Consider the following 15,727-nt stretch of genomic DNA (forward strand, 5'->3'; position numbering starts at 1 on the left):
CCCTAAAATCATGCAAAAAGGCACACAGTATTTCTAAAGTCATGTCATCAACATGGTGCTGTCCCATTTATCCTTTCAAAAGACACTTATAGAATCGGGTCAAAATTCAAATTTTCACGACTTTTCAAAAATAGCAGATCTACAAGCTCGCAGCGCGGCACTCGGTGCCGCGCTGTGAGCTTGTATATCTGCTATTTTTCAATAGTTAAAGCATAAAATAATGATACACAAAATGTGTACCCGTTCTGAATGGGTTAATCTGTGTGTTTCCAGGTTGGACTGTGACAGGGCCTACCAGACGCTGGATGCGTCCCAGCAGCAGATCCAGGACAGGCTGAGCGTCATGTCCTCCCTGGTGGACAGTGGCAGCCTGTTTGAGGTCACCGTCCCTGATTACAGACAGCTGAGACAGTGCAGGTGAGGTCACAGGTCACCGTCCCAGACTACAGACAGCTGAGACAGTGCAGGTGAGGTCACAGGTCACAGGTCACCGTCCCGGACTACAGACAGCTGAGACAGTGCAGGTGAGGTCAGAGGTCACCGTCCCAGAGACCGTCCCCTATCAGAGTCTGTACCACGGTGAAGAGCTATCCACCGCGGTGTAGTCTTTTTGAGTCATAAAACTACAACGCTACGTCATTCCTCACGGTGAAGAGCTTTCCACCGCGAGTCCCGACACATCTCTCTGTTTTTACTTTCAGACAGATAGGCTCTTCACCCCATTCACTGATTGGTCGATCTAGACCAGTCAGTCACGGTGAATAGGACTTCACTGTGACTGACTATGATGGCCGTCACTTATTTTCTGACTTGAGGTGGAAAGCATTCCACCTAAAATTTGCGGTGGATAGCTCTTCACCTTGGACTCTGATAGAGGCTTGAGTCTCTCCATCATTTACTGACCTCCCAGTGGATGTGAGATCAGATGCCACCATCAACCTGTGCCAAACATTCAAGCTAAATAGTCCATACCAGTGTGAGACAGTATGAGTTCATTAGGATTACAATTTAAACATTTAGCAGACACTCGTATCCAGCAGACAGACAGCAAGATAAATAGTAGGGGAAACTAAACAATGAACCTAGCATCTGCCCATAAACAACATGCTACCTGCATAACATTCCATACATGTGATACCAGGTCAACAATGAACCAAGCATCTGTCAAAACAACATGCTAACTACATAACATTATGTACATCTGAAACCATTAGGATACCATGTAAACAATGAGCCTAGCATCCATCTAAACAACGTGCTATCTAAATAACATCCAACATTTGTGGTAGAATAGTCTGAACAGGTGATGTAGTCTGAAGAAATTTGTCTTCAGATTACAGTGTTACATTGGGATTGAATCCGCAGTTCTGACTACAAGGAGTAGTTTTCTTGATTCCTGACGCTGTTCGACTGGCTTCCGTTTTAGATGGATAGATAATTAGATACCTTTATTAGATAGATAGGCGACATTAATTCTGCGTTAACACCGACAGATAGAAAGATGCAGGCTACTATTCATTTCAATAGAAGACTTCAGCTACAAAGATACAGAGCTACACATGTGCGGTGTAGCTTTGTATGTTTTGTATCTGCCAGTGTGTGAAGGCAGCATGAAGGTCAGTGGTGTGTTGTGTATCTGCCAGTGTGTGAACGCAGCATGGAGGTCAGTGGTGTGTGTTGTATCTGCCAGTGTGTGAACGCAGCATGAAGGTCAGTGGTGTGTGTTGTATCTGCCAGTGTGTGAACGCAGCATGTGTTGTGTGCAGGCGTGAAGCGGTCCTCCTGAAGGACCTGTGGGACATGATCAGTGGTTGTGTGTGCAGGCGTGAAGCGGTCCTCCTGAAGGACCTGTGGGACATGATCAGTGTGGTGAGGTTGTGACGCCGCTGGTTGTGTGTACAGGCATGAGGCGGTCCTCCTGAAGGACCTGTGGGACATGATCAGTGGTTGTGTGTGCAGGCGTGAAGCGGTCCTCCTGAAGGACCTGTGGGACATGATCAGTGTGGTGAGGTTGTGACGCCGCTGGTTGTGTGTACAGGCGTGAAGCGGTCCTCCTGAAGGACCTGTGGGACATGATCAGTGTGGTGAGGTCCTCCGTCTCCTGCTGGAACAGAACCTTGTGGAGACACATCAACGTGGAGGACATGGAGCTGGAGGTCAAACGCTTTGCCAAGGACATCCGGGCCTTGGATAAGGAAGTAAGAACCTTAACCTTTGATAAGGAAGTAAGAACCAACCTTAAAAAACATTGTAATTTTATCATCTACTCAGGACAACACCCCAGACAGTTTTCAAGTTGCTCAATTCAGTATTTAGATATGTGATATTCATTTTTATCAGACACGCCTCCTTCCTATACAAACCATTGACTTCAAACTCCATTTTAATCATGATAGATTCAGCAAAAACACCCGTCCTTGATTCTGGTGACTCGTAATGTCCTCCTAATTACTTGTTTTCATGTGCACAGATAGTATATAGGACTTTATTTAACATGGTTCTGTGTATAAACAGGTGAGAGGATGGGATGCCTTCACCGGCCTGGACAGCATGGTGAAGAACCTCCTGACTTCTCTGCGGGCCGTGGCTGAACTCCAGAACCCGGCCATACGGGACCGACACTGGCATGAGCTGATGGCTGCTACCGGAGTCCACTTCACCATGGACCAGGTCTACTACTACTACTACTATACTATATATGTATCTATTAACCATGATACCAGAGTCCACTTCACCATGGACCAGGTCTACTATTACTGCTATACTATACTGTATACACGGTGGTATTGCTGGTTTACCTAAGTCCAAAAACTGAGTACATCTTGGCAATCGCAATGTGTAGATAGCATACAGATAGTATATACTGTAGATTGTAGGGAAATAAAAGGCATGCTATTTTTTATAGAATCTATAAACTACACTACAGCATTTCCCTACAATGTATCTATAATATACTGTAGATAGATTGTAGGGAAAGTAAAGCTTAACACATTTTTGGACACTGCTCCTACAATTTTTGCCCTAAAATCACGCAAATTGGTACACATTATGTCTACAATCATCTCATCAACATGGATCTGTCCCATTTAGTGCCACCTTCAGGCCGATTTTTTAAAACACATTTTTGGACACTACTCCTACAGATTTTGCCCTAAAATCACGCAAATCGCTACACAGTATGTCTACACTCATGTCATCAACATGGATCTGTCCCATTTAGCGCCACCTTCAGGCCGATTTTTTAAAACACATTTTTGGACACTACTCCTACAGATTTTGCCCTAAAATCACGCAAATCGGTACACAGTATGTCTACACACATCTCATCAACATGGATCTGTCCCATATAGCGCCACCATCAGGCAGATTTTTTCAAACACATTTTTGGACACTGCTCCTACACATTTTGGCCTAAAATCACGCTGCGACCTGGCGGTCGCTTATCTCCCGATTAGGGAGTCTTACTGGTGTTGTTCTCTGAACATGATAACATTACATTAAAGGTGTTGTTTCCTAACAGGACACCACTCTGGCTGACCTGCTGCAGCTCAACCTGCACTGCTTCGAGGACGAGGTGAGAGGCATCGTGGACAAGGCTGTTAAAGAGATGAGCATGGAGAGAGTCCTGTCTGAACTGAACTCTACGTGGACAGGTTGGTAGCACTAGCTTAACAACATACACTATACTATGAACTGAACTCTACGTGGACAGGTAGCACTAGCTTAACAACATACACTATACTATGAACTGCACTCTACATGGACAGGTTGGTAGCACTAGCTTAACAACATACACTATACTATGAACTGAACTCTACGTGGACAGGTAGCACTAGCTTAACAACATACACTATACTATGAACTGCACTCTACATGGACAGGTAGCACTAGCTTAACAACATACACTATACTATGAACTGAACTCTACGTGGACAGGTAGCACTAGCTTAACAACATACACTATACTATGAACTGAACTCTACGTGGACAGGTTGGTAGCACTAGCTTAACAACATACACTATACTATGAACTGCACTCTACATGGACAGGTTGGTAGCACTAGCTTAACAACATACACTACACTTCATTATGAACTGCACTCTACGTGGACAGGTAGCACTAGCTTAACAATATACACTCTATGAACTGCACTCTACATGGACAGGTAGCACTAGCTTAACAACATACACTATACTATGAACTGCACTCTACATGGACAGGTAGCACTAGCTTAACAACATACACTATACTATGAACTGCACTCTACATGGACAGGTCGCACTAGCTTAACAACATACACTATACTATGAACTGAACTCTACGTGGACAGGTAGCACTAGCTTAACAACATACACTATACTATGAACTGAACTCTACGTGGACAGGTTGGTAGCACTAGCTTAACAACATACACTATACTATGAACTGCACTCTACATGGACAGGTTGGTAGCACTAGCTTAACAACATACACTACACTTCATTATGAACTGCACTCTACGTGGACAGGTAGCACTAGCTTAACAATATACACTCTATGAACTGCACTCTACATGGACAGGTAGCACTAGCTTAACAACATACACTATACTATGAACTGCACTCTACATGGACAGGTAGCACTAGCTTAACAACATACACTATACTATGAACTGCACTCTACATGGACAGGTAGCACTAGCTTAACAACATACACTATACTATGAACTGCACTCTACATGGACAGGTAGCACTAGCTTAACAACATACACTATACTATGAACTGCACTCTACATGGACAGGTAGCACTAGCTTAACAACATACACTATACTATGAACTGCACTCTACGTGGACAGGTAGCACTAGCTTAACAACATACACTTCACTATGAACTGCACTCTACGTGGACAGGTAGCACTAGCTTAACAACATACACTATACTATGAACTGCACTCTACATAGACAGGTAGCACTAGCTTAACAACATACACTCTATGAACTGCACTCTACATGGACAGGTTGGTAGCACTAGCTTAACAACATACACTTCACTATGAACTGCACTCTACATGGACAGGTAGCACTAGCTTAACAACATACACTATACTATGAACTGCACTCTACATGGACAGGTAGCACTAGCTTAACAACATACACTATACTATGAACTGCACTCTACATGGACAGGTAGCACTAGCTTAACAACATACACTATACTATGAACTGCACTCTACATGGACAGGTAGCACTAGCTTAACAACATACACTATACTATGAACTGCACTCTACATGGACAGGTAGCACTAGCTTAACAACATACACTATACTATGAACTGCACTCTACATGGACAGGTAGCACTAGCTTAACAACATACACTCTATGAACTGCACTCTACATGGACAGGTAGCACTAGCTTAACAACATACACTTCACTATGAACTGCACTCTACATGGACAGGTAGCACTAGCTTAACAACATACACTTCACTATGAACTGCACTCTACATGGACAGGTTGGTAGCACTAGCTTAACAACATACACTTCACTATGAACTGCACTCTACATGGACAGGTAGCACTAGCTTAACAACATACTCTCTATGAACTGCACTCTACATGGACAGGTTGGTAGCACTAGCTTAACAACATACACTCTATGAACTGCACTCTACATGGACAGGTTGGTAGCACTAGCTTAACAACATACACTTCACTATGAACTGCACTCTACATGGACAGGTAGCACTAGCTTAACAACATACACTATACTATGAACTGCACTCTACATGGACAGGTAGCACTAGCTTAACAACATACACTATACTATGAACTGCACTCTACATGGACAGGTAGCACTAGCTTAACAACATACACTATACTATGAACTGCACTCTACATGGACAGGTAGCACTAGCTTAACAACATACACTCTATGAACTGCACTCTACATGGACAGGTAGCACTAGCTTAACAACATACACTTCACTATGAACTGCACTCTACATGGACAGGTAGCACTAGCTTAACAACATACACTTCACTATGAACTGCACTCTACATGGACAGGTTGGTAGCACTAGCTTAACAACATACACTTCACTATGAACTGCACTCTACATGGACAGGTAGCACTAGCTTAACAACATACTCTCTATGAACTGCACTCTACATGGACAGGTTGGTAGCACTAGCTTAACAACATACACTATACTATGAACTGCACTCTACATGGACAGGTAGCACTAGCTTAACAACATACACTATACTATGAACTGCACTCTACGTGGACAGGTAGCACTAGCTTAACAATATACACTCTATGAACTGCACTCTACATGGACAGGTTGGTAGCACTAGCTTAACAACATACACTATACTATGAACTGCACTCTACATGGACAGGTAGCACTAGCTTAACAACATACACTATAGGCCTACTATGAACTGCACTCTACATGGACAGGTAGCACTAGCTTAACAACATACACTATAGGCCTACTATGAACTGCACTCTACATGGACAGGTAGCACTAGCTTAACAACATACACTATAGGCCTACTATGAACTGCACTCTACATGGACAGGTAGCACTAGCTTAACAACATACACTTCACTATGAACTGCACTCTACGTGGACAGGTTGGTAGCACTAGCTTAACAACATACACTTCACTATGAACTGCACTCTACATGGACAGGTAGCACTAGCTTAACAACATACACTATAGGCCTACTATGAACTGCACTCTACATGGACAGGTAGCACTAGCTTAACAACATACACTTCACTATGAACTGCACTCTACGTGGACAGGTAGCACTACCTTAACAATATACTCTTAGGTATATGTACTGGTAGCTTAACAACTACACTCTATAGACTATAGAGTAGTTTAGCTTACTGTACACTTTACTATAGCTCAACTCTAGACAGGTAGCCTACAACCTTTCAGGGCAAGACCCCTCAAAATATTTGAACTGGGGACTCCCCCAAAATGATCATAATTGAACTGGGGACATCAGGGGTGATGTGTGACAGGAAGAATGAAAGGGAAGGTATAAAAGATGGTGGTGAGACCAGTTATGTTGTATGGTTTAGAGATGGTCGCACTGAGGAGAAGATAGCAGAGCTGGAGGTAGTAGAGACTAAAATGTTGAGGTTCTCTCTGGGAGTAACAAGGATGGACAGGATCAGGAACGAGTACATTAGAGGGACAGCGCATGTCAGATGTTTTGAAGATAAAGCCAGAGAGGACAGACTGAGAGGGTTTGGAGATAGGAGGGATAGGAAAGGATACACGGATACATGGACAAGATGGTTACACCCCGCCACTCCGACATGTCTCCTTTCCGACGTGTCTCCATTCCGACACTAACCCTATCTCTAACCCTAACCCTAAACTTAACCCCTATGGAAGTGTCGCCACTCCGACAATAAGAAGTCAATTTCGGAGTGGCGACATGTCAGAATGGAGAGCGACACCCGGACAAGATGTGCCAGTTCTCATAGTTACGGTCGCAAGTAAGTTTAAGTGTATAGAGGGCACAGTATATGCACATTTCTAAAGTGACTATTTGAGGACCCCAGTTAAAATATGATTATTTTGGGGCGTTGTGGCCTGAAAAGGTTGAGAACCACTGCTATAATGTATACTGATGGTTCCCCCAGGCATGCAGTTCCAGTACGAGCCTCACCACCGCAGCCAGGTGGCGCTGTTGCGCTCGGACGAGGAGCTGATCGAGACGCTGGAGGACAACCAGGTGGCGCTGCAGAACCTCATGTCCTCCAAGCACGTGGCCCACTTCCTGGACCAGGTGTCGTCGTGGCAACGGAAGCTGTCCACGGCCGACGCCGTCATCCAGGTGTGGTTGGAGGTGCAGCGCACCTGGACGCACCTGGAGAGCATCTTCATCGGCTCCGATGACATCCGCTCACAGCTGCCCGAGGTACGCACGCTGTGGTGGGAAAACTACTGACAATGTTTTACTTAAAGGTGATACACCATGAAAATTAACTTTTCCTATTTTAAAACCTTTTTTTGGGGTCCCACTAGCACCTTCTATCCGCACAAAGTCCCATTTCAGACCGTTGTGTCTTTCTCTGGTTTTGGGAAGGTGGAGGTTAAAAGCATCCCACGGGTTCTCAAAACAGGCTGTCCAGATTTGCTGCGCAGTTCAGGCCAAAGGTGGTACTGCAGCTGAAAATGCTCTGAGAGCCATTCAAAAATGAGAGGCTCTCTATTCAGGAGTGGTAATTTAGCCTCAAACCTTTTGAAAAACGTTTTTGGGACATATGACATAAATACTTTTTAAATGCATGGTGTATCACCTTTAAAGTGTTAGTTCAGCTATTTTTGACATAAAGCTGTGTGAAATACTTGCCATTAAAATAGTGGTTACAAATGTATTCATTGATTACCAGAGTCCCGTGGTCAGAGTTCTGGTCAGTTTCTAATGAATATTAAGTAGTTCCAATGGGGTGGGGGCCATTTGGCATGGCCCAATCATTGAAAATAGATGAATCCACAAAACTAGCGTCATTTGTATTGTTGGCCTATTTCTACCATATAGAGCGAGGTTTTCGTTCTGATCAGCTGACTGCAAAGCACCTTGTTTTGGGGAAATACGTTGCAGCGGCGTAGTGATACTGGACACACAAAAATAGTACCATGTGACAGAGGGGTCAAAGTTGAACGAAAGTTGGTCTATTTGGTAGATATAGGTCAACAATACAAATGACGCTAGTTTTGTGGATTCATCTATTTTTAATGATTGGGCCATGAGCCCCTGCCAAATCACCGGAACTACTTTATATTCATCTAAAACTGACCAGAACTCTGACCACGGGACTCTGGTAATCAATTAATACATTTGTAACCACTATTTTAATGGCAAGTATTTCACACAGCTTTATGTCAAAAATAGCTGAACTAACACTTTAAAGTACTCATGCCATAGAGCAGGGGTCTTCAACAGGGGGTCTGGGACCCCTAGGGGGTCATCAGAGTTACTACAGGGGGTCCTTCAAAACTTTTGTTCTCCTTTTTTATATTAACCACTTGAACCCTAACCTCCAAATTCTGAGAACTTTAGCCTAAAATAGCAGATCTACAAGCTCAAAACGTCTTGCGCTGCGTAGGTAGATCGGCTTTTTTCGGCAAAGAGGTTTGGTGTAGAGGGGAAAAAAAGAGCACACTAAGTACAGAGTGAAAGGTCAAGTTTATTAAGTATAGAAAGTGAGCGTAAGGCGGAGTTTCGCTCCAGATGACGTATTTCCCGTCGCCATCCTCGAGGGACGTCACTTATAATAATAATAATAAGTGCACTACAATGTTTACACAACCTCCATGACGATCCTATTACTGTATGTATTGAGATAGATTGTTGTAGGCTACAACAGTTATCATCAAAATAAACCATATCAAAGTGTGCGGGACATTTCTCTCTCAAAATAACAACTTTTCTAGTGTTATTTCTTATCCTGGTAAACATCATGGGTCTGTCCCTTGTTCAGCCATGTCAGATATATTTTCTCTTTAAACAAAACCGTTTGCTCAATCTCATTGTAGGCTATATCCTATAATATATTCAATAGATATATTTTTATGACAGATTTACTGGCCTCAACCTCCTGTGTAATATGTATTAGCCTAGACACTTCAGTCAACTCTGCCACTTTACGCAGATCATCTGAGAGAGAACATTGTGGTCAAGCAAGGATCACTTTGTATTGAGAGAGAGAGGTGCGCTTTCTCTAATTATCCAACAGAAGAGAGAGAGAGAGAGAGAGAGAGAGAGAGAGACATGCTCAAGCCTATAATATATTAAATAGAAATATATGTGTTATGCCAAATTACAAAACCAAACCCGAGTGGCCCCGTAATGGTCTTGTCCATTTCCGTCCCGTTCTGATTCCTTTTTTTTTTTTTTTTGAGACTTGTGACATTGTCCTGAAATCCGTTTATTTCCGAGGTTCAGAGAGACCGAGCATTTAGCTTATTATTAGGCTATTAAAAGTCCATGCGTGCCTCTGCCTTTCATGTGGTGAGGTCTACTCAATCTAACATACTGTCTGCAGCTGTGTGAACTGATTGACAGGCACTGTCAGAAGTCAGAGCGGTGTAAACTTTATCATAAATGTAGACTTATTATTGTCAATGCTGCTGGTTGGTTGCCTAGGAATCTATAATATTAACATTGAAACAAAAGCCAGGGAGAAAGGAATGCTTTTAGGCTATTTTCTATCTACAGAGGTAAGTCATTTTCCGTTTAGAGAGAGAAAGAGAGAGAGAAATGGTCGAGTGAGCTTCACTTTGTATTGTAAAACGGGACCTGTGTTGCATTGCCGATTAAAATATAATCTCTTTAGGCCTAAGCCTATTTATTAAATCACAATCGAATGTTGTTTACTTGCATAATGGGGACACTTTTTTTTTAATTGTAGGCTATTTTATATGTAGTCACTGGAAAATGTTTCAACATCTGATCTCTCAGTACTGTTGCTTCAATTTTTTTATTTTTTTTTACTGGTCCCCCTCGGCAATGGCGCTGGTTTTGTAGGCCGATAACTCCAAATCGGCCTACAAAACGTCATACGCACGTTCCCCATTGACGGTTCAAGTTGTTACATATCTGATGACACAGATTGAAATGAATCCAAAATACACTGATGATTGTGCTGTCAAACAATATGGAATCTGGGGGTCCCTGCTTCATCTCTCTCTCAGCTAAGGGGTCCTTGGCCCGAAAACACATTCCTGAGACAAACATGCACACATAGACATCAATGGGGGTTTGAGCCCCTGCCCTTTTACCTGTCTGTAAAAAGTGCTCCAGACCATGAATGCAGGTTTTATGGTAAAAGAAAAAACAAATGCCCTCTTTCCATGCCATACCTGAAGGCAGCATTCAAGAGAATTGCCTTGTCTGAACTCTCTTGAACTTGAATGCAGCATCTTATTGTCTGTCTTATTGCCCTTTCTGTGTAAAGATCCATGCTGTTACGCCACATCTCCAGTATCCACTTGAGCAGTGTAGTGTGGGATCAAGTACCAAAAATTGCCGACCTCCAACCTACAATGCGTCACGCTGCAACACGTTTTGAGCTTGGAGGTCTGCTATTTTCTAAATGTTCACCAAAAGAACCTTTTAGAATTTGCACGTCCCTGTATGAAACCCTCTCTCTCTCTCTCTCTCTCTCTCTCTCTCTCTCTCTCTCTCTCTCTCTCTCTCTCTCTCTCTCAGGACTCCAAGCGCTTCGAGGGGATCGACAGTGACTTCAAGGAGCTGGCGGCCGCCGCCCACCAAACCCCCAACGTGGTGGAGGCCACCAATAAAGCAGGCCTGCTGGACAGACTGGAGGACCTCCAGAACAGGTCACTTTATAAACTATTCCTTTTTGAGCGGTGGTAAACCGCTCCATAGAGTGGCTGGGTGTGTGTCTGTAGCCTTTTTCCTCAGCGTTTTGCCATAGCAAAACGTGTGTGTGTGTAGCATAGTCTGTACATCTTAGACTCAAATCCTAGTCTGAAGACGTTATGCAAGCACGACCACCGCGCGACCGAGTATTTCCCGGTGGATCTGTGCACAAGGGGCGGGGTCGATGGGCAAGAATGAATGAATGAAGAAGCTTGTGATTGGCTGAACCGGAGGTAGAGAGTGCTCCATTGTAGTAACTTGGACCGCGCGAGGTGCACCAAAACCCAATTATCATGGCGTTTATCGTGCGCTTGCCCAGGCCTTACGGCCTGGGCATAAATAGAACGATTGCATTCACCACGGCTTCGTAACTCGCGCGGCGCTCCGCCCCGCCGCTTGCAATGTCGTGGACAATAACTGCCGACGCTGTAGAAAACGAGCGCTCCTTCCCTTAGAAAGCGTAGAGTTTCTAAACTCGCCTCCCGCACCCCCGCCCCTTGTGCACAGATCCACCGGGAAATACTCTGTCGCGACCACCGCTCACTTCACATTGGGTGTGATTTTTTAATTTATTTCTTTTTACTTTTTTTACGATTTCAAATTTTTAACCAAATTGTCAAATATTTGCTGAAATTGTGAAAATTGTGAAAATAGCCGATCTATATGCTCACAACGCGGGGCTTTGTGAGCATGTAGATCGTCTATTTTCACAATAGAACCGTGTTATACAAAATGTAATGCCTCAATTCCTAGTGCTCGTCAGCACTAAGAAGATGATTATGTTGGGGGGTCGCGGTCTGAAAAGGTTGAGAACCGCTAGGGGTGGATATTGGCAAGAATCTCGCGATGCAATACGTATGACGATACTTGGGTCACGATGCAATAGTATCACGATATATTGTGAATCTTTGCGATGCGATACTATTGCGATATATCAGCTTTAAAAGCTGAAGGCGCTGCTCTAATGTTGTTGTTTTCGTCGTTCGCAGACATTTTCGAGAGAGACCTCACTCACTGAACCGTGGGAAGGGAAAGTAGCTACTTCTGTCTCTGTGTTGACCCTCTGTGTCTCTCCTCCTCCAGACTGTCTCTGTGTGAGAAGGCTCTAGCAGAGTATCTGTCTCTGTGTTGACAGTGTGTCTCTCCTCCTCTTACAGACTGTCTCTGTGTGAGAAGGCTCTAGCAGAGTATCTGTCTCTGTGTAGACAGTGTGTCTCTCCTCCTCTTACAGACTGTCTCTGTGTGAGAAGGCTCTAGCAGAGTATCTGTCTGTGTTGACCATGTCTCTCCTCTTACAGGCTGTCTCTGTGTGAGAAGGCTCTAGCAGAGTATCTGTCTCTGTGTTGACCATGTCTCTCCTCTTACAGACTGTCTCTGTGTGAGAAGGCTCTAGCAGAGTATCTGTCTCTGTGTTGACCATGTCTCTCCTCTTACAGACTGTCTCTGTGTGAGAAGGCTTTAGCAGAGTATCTGTCTCTGTGTTGACCATGTCTCTCCTCTTACAGACTGTCTCTGTGTGAGAAGGCTCTAGCAGAGTATCTGTCTCTGTGTTGACAGTGTCTCTCCTCCTCTTACAGACTGTCTCTGTGTGAGAAGGCTCTAGCAGAGTATCTGTCTCTGTGTTGACCCTCATGTCTGTCCTCCTACAGGCTGTCTCTGTGTGAGAAGGCTCTAGCAGAGTATCTGGACACCAAGCGTCTGGCCTTCCCCAGGTTCTACTTCATCTCCTCAGCTGACCTGCTGGACATTCTGTCCAACGGAACCAACCCTCATCAGGTCAGTCACACTTTGAGAACCAATGGTCTAATACAGTGGTTCTCAAACTTGGGGTCGGGACCCCAAGTGGGATCGCCAAATTATTTTGTGGGGTCCCATGATGATTAGCTTAATGTAAAAAAAAAAAAAAAAAATGTCTCACTCAACGGTAGACAAACCAACATAAGTGTATACAGGGTATCTGCACATTTATAAAGTGTCAATTTAAGGATTTTCAAGACAGTTTTAATGCCAAACTGGCCAAACTGTCAAATATTAAGTAAGCAAGAGGCGAACATTGTGAAAATAGCCGACCTACAAGCTCACAACGCCTCGCACTGCGAGGCGTTGTTAGCATGTAGATCGGCTATTTTCACAATATTTATCTGTGGAACCGAGTCACTTTAAAAGTAATACCTACAATTCCAAGTGCTTGTCAGGGTGGGGGTCCCCAGTTCATATATGTTTATTTTGGGGGTCTAAAAAGGTTTGAGAACCCCAGCTCTACACTGCCAAGGAAGGTTTTTGAGTAGCCAACATAAAGGGTAAAGGGGTTAAAATGATTGTGACAGAACCATCCGTTCAAGCAGTCTGACAACATATTGCGTGTTTACAGGTTCAGAATCATCTGTCCAAGCTGTTTGACAACATGGCTAAGATGCAGTTTGAAACTGACGCTGACAGCAACCCTACAAAGACTGGCCTGGGCATGTACAGTAAAGAGGAGGAGTATGTCACCTTCGACCAGCCCTGTGACTGCACTGGACAGGTACACTGATAATATACAATATATTGTAACTAGACTGCACTGGACAGGTACATTGATAATTGTGACCGTCAGGTCGCAGTTACTATCAAAACCTCCACCGGCTGTCCGTCAGTCAGTCTGTCACGTCACGTCACGTCACATCACATCACGTCACGTTACACTTTTGCCCTACTCATATCTCCGCCACCGTTGCCCCGATCCATGCCAACATTTGCACACACACTCCTTGGCATTTCTCACATGGCCCTTTTCTAGCGCCACCATGAGGCAGATTTTTGAAAAACACATTTTTGGACACTGCTCTTACAGATTCTTCCCTAAAATCACGCAAAGCGGTACACAGTATCTCTACAGTCATGTCATCAACATGGATCTGTCCCATTTCCCATATTCCCTCCTGATTGGCTACCATTGCCTTCCAAAGTTTGTGTATGCGACCTTACGGTCGCTTATCTCCCGATTTAGGGAGTCTTACTGGTATACAATATAACTAGACTGCACTGGACAGGTACATTGATAATATACAATATAACTAGACTCAGACTGCAGTCTGTCGAGGTGCCAACTTGCGTCTTGTGCAACATCGACACGTTGGCACGTCGTGGACATCAAATGAGCTAAGGTGTGGGTGCTGTGTTGTGTTCATAGGTGGAGGTGTTTTAAGTTGTGTGTTGTGTTCATAGGTGGAGGTGTGGTTGAACCGGGTGCTGGACTCCATGCGCTCCACGGTTCGTCATCAGATGAGCGAAGCAGTGGCGACCTATGAAGACAAACCCAGAGACCAGTGGCTGTTTGACTACCCAGCTCAGGTAGCACTATGTTATGTGATGTGATGTGATGTGATGTGATGTGATGTGATGTCAAATACTAGAGGGTAGGGCCTCTCTGTGGTGAGTTTGCATGTTCTCCCCGTGTCTCCTTGGGCATAGGCCCTCACTCAAAAACATGCAGTAGTCCTGGTTTCTATACTACCCCTAGGGGGAGAGCGGAAACCAGGAATACAGGTTAGTCGCAGGGTGAGAAAAATGGGTTGCAAAAATCGTGGGATAAAAAACATTAAAAAAAATATATATATATACTAGAGGGTGAAATTGTGAAAATAGCAGATCTACATGCTCACAACGCCTCGTTGTGAGGCGTTGTGAGCATGTAGATCGGCTATTTTCACAATGGAACCGTGTTAAACAAAATGTAAATGCCTCAACTCAGGGCGCCACAGGGCGTCCCGCGGAGACGTCCGCCCCCCTTGAGAGGGGCACTGTAGCGAAAGCCTGAGTATGTGGGACAAGCATCGGCCAAGTAGGGGCGCATGGTGAAGGCTAGGGCGTGACAGGACGGCGCAGCAGGCACTCCAGCGCCTCTGCGTTGCGGGACAAGCGCTGGCCCATAGCGACCGTGCAGGGGCGCAAGGCGAAAGCCGGGTCGCGACACGAGGGTGCAGCTGGCACTCTGACGCCCCCCAGAGGAAGGGGGCCCAGCGAGGTGCGGACTCTTGAGCAAGGGGACAGGGCCAAGGATGGATGGACGGACATCGGTGGCCTCGTTGGAGGCCTGCAGTCAGGTTGAGAACCACTGCTTGGGGCACTGGGGCACGGTGGTGCAGTGGTTAGCGTTTCGCCTCACAGCTAGAAAGTCCTGGGTTCGATTCCCGCCAGGGGACGCTGTGGGCACTGGGGGCGTGTTCCTCCCTTTGTATCATCAGCGTCTACACCCTAGGTGGGGTTGGCGATAGGGCCTTTCTGTGTGGAGTTTGCATGTTCTCCCCGTGTCTCCTAGGGTTGATACCATAGACATAAAAAGGTA

The 15,727-nt window shown here is 44.8% G+C and overlaps 1 protein-coding gene across 1 annotated transcript in view; it reads left to right on the forward strand.

Annotated features, from left to right (window-relative positions):
- Positions 1-15,727, forward strand: part of dnah9 (dynein, axonemal, heavy chain 9) — a gene marked incomplete at both ends in the record, with an annotated part of 122,590 nt that overhangs the window by 32,939 nt on the left and 73,924 nt on the right. Inside the window, 9 exons of the mRNA XM_080725498.1 lie at positions 274-417; positions 2,039-2,198; positions 2,515-2,670; positions 3,521-3,653; positions 7,652-7,929; positions 11,227-11,357; positions 13,050-13,176; positions 13,772-13,924; positions 14,608-14,733. Coding sequence (XP_080581624.1) covers positions 274-417; positions 2,039-2,198; positions 2,515-2,670; positions 3,521-3,653; positions 7,652-7,929; positions 11,227-11,357; positions 13,050-13,176; positions 13,772-13,924; positions 14,608-14,733 — 1,408 coding nt within the window. The remainder of the gene's footprint in view (positions 1-273; positions 418-2,038; positions 2,199-2,514; positions 2,671-3,520; positions 3,654-7,651; positions 7,930-11,226; positions 11,358-13,049; positions 13,177-13,771; positions 13,925-14,607; positions 14,734-15,727) is intronic.

This window comes from Nannobrachium achirus (assembly GCF_963921795.1).
Source record: "Nannobrachium achirus genome assembly, chromosome: 5".
Lineage (NCBI taxonomy): Eukaryota > Metazoa > Chordata > Actinopteri > Myctophiformes > Myctophidae > Nannobrachium > Nannobrachium achirus.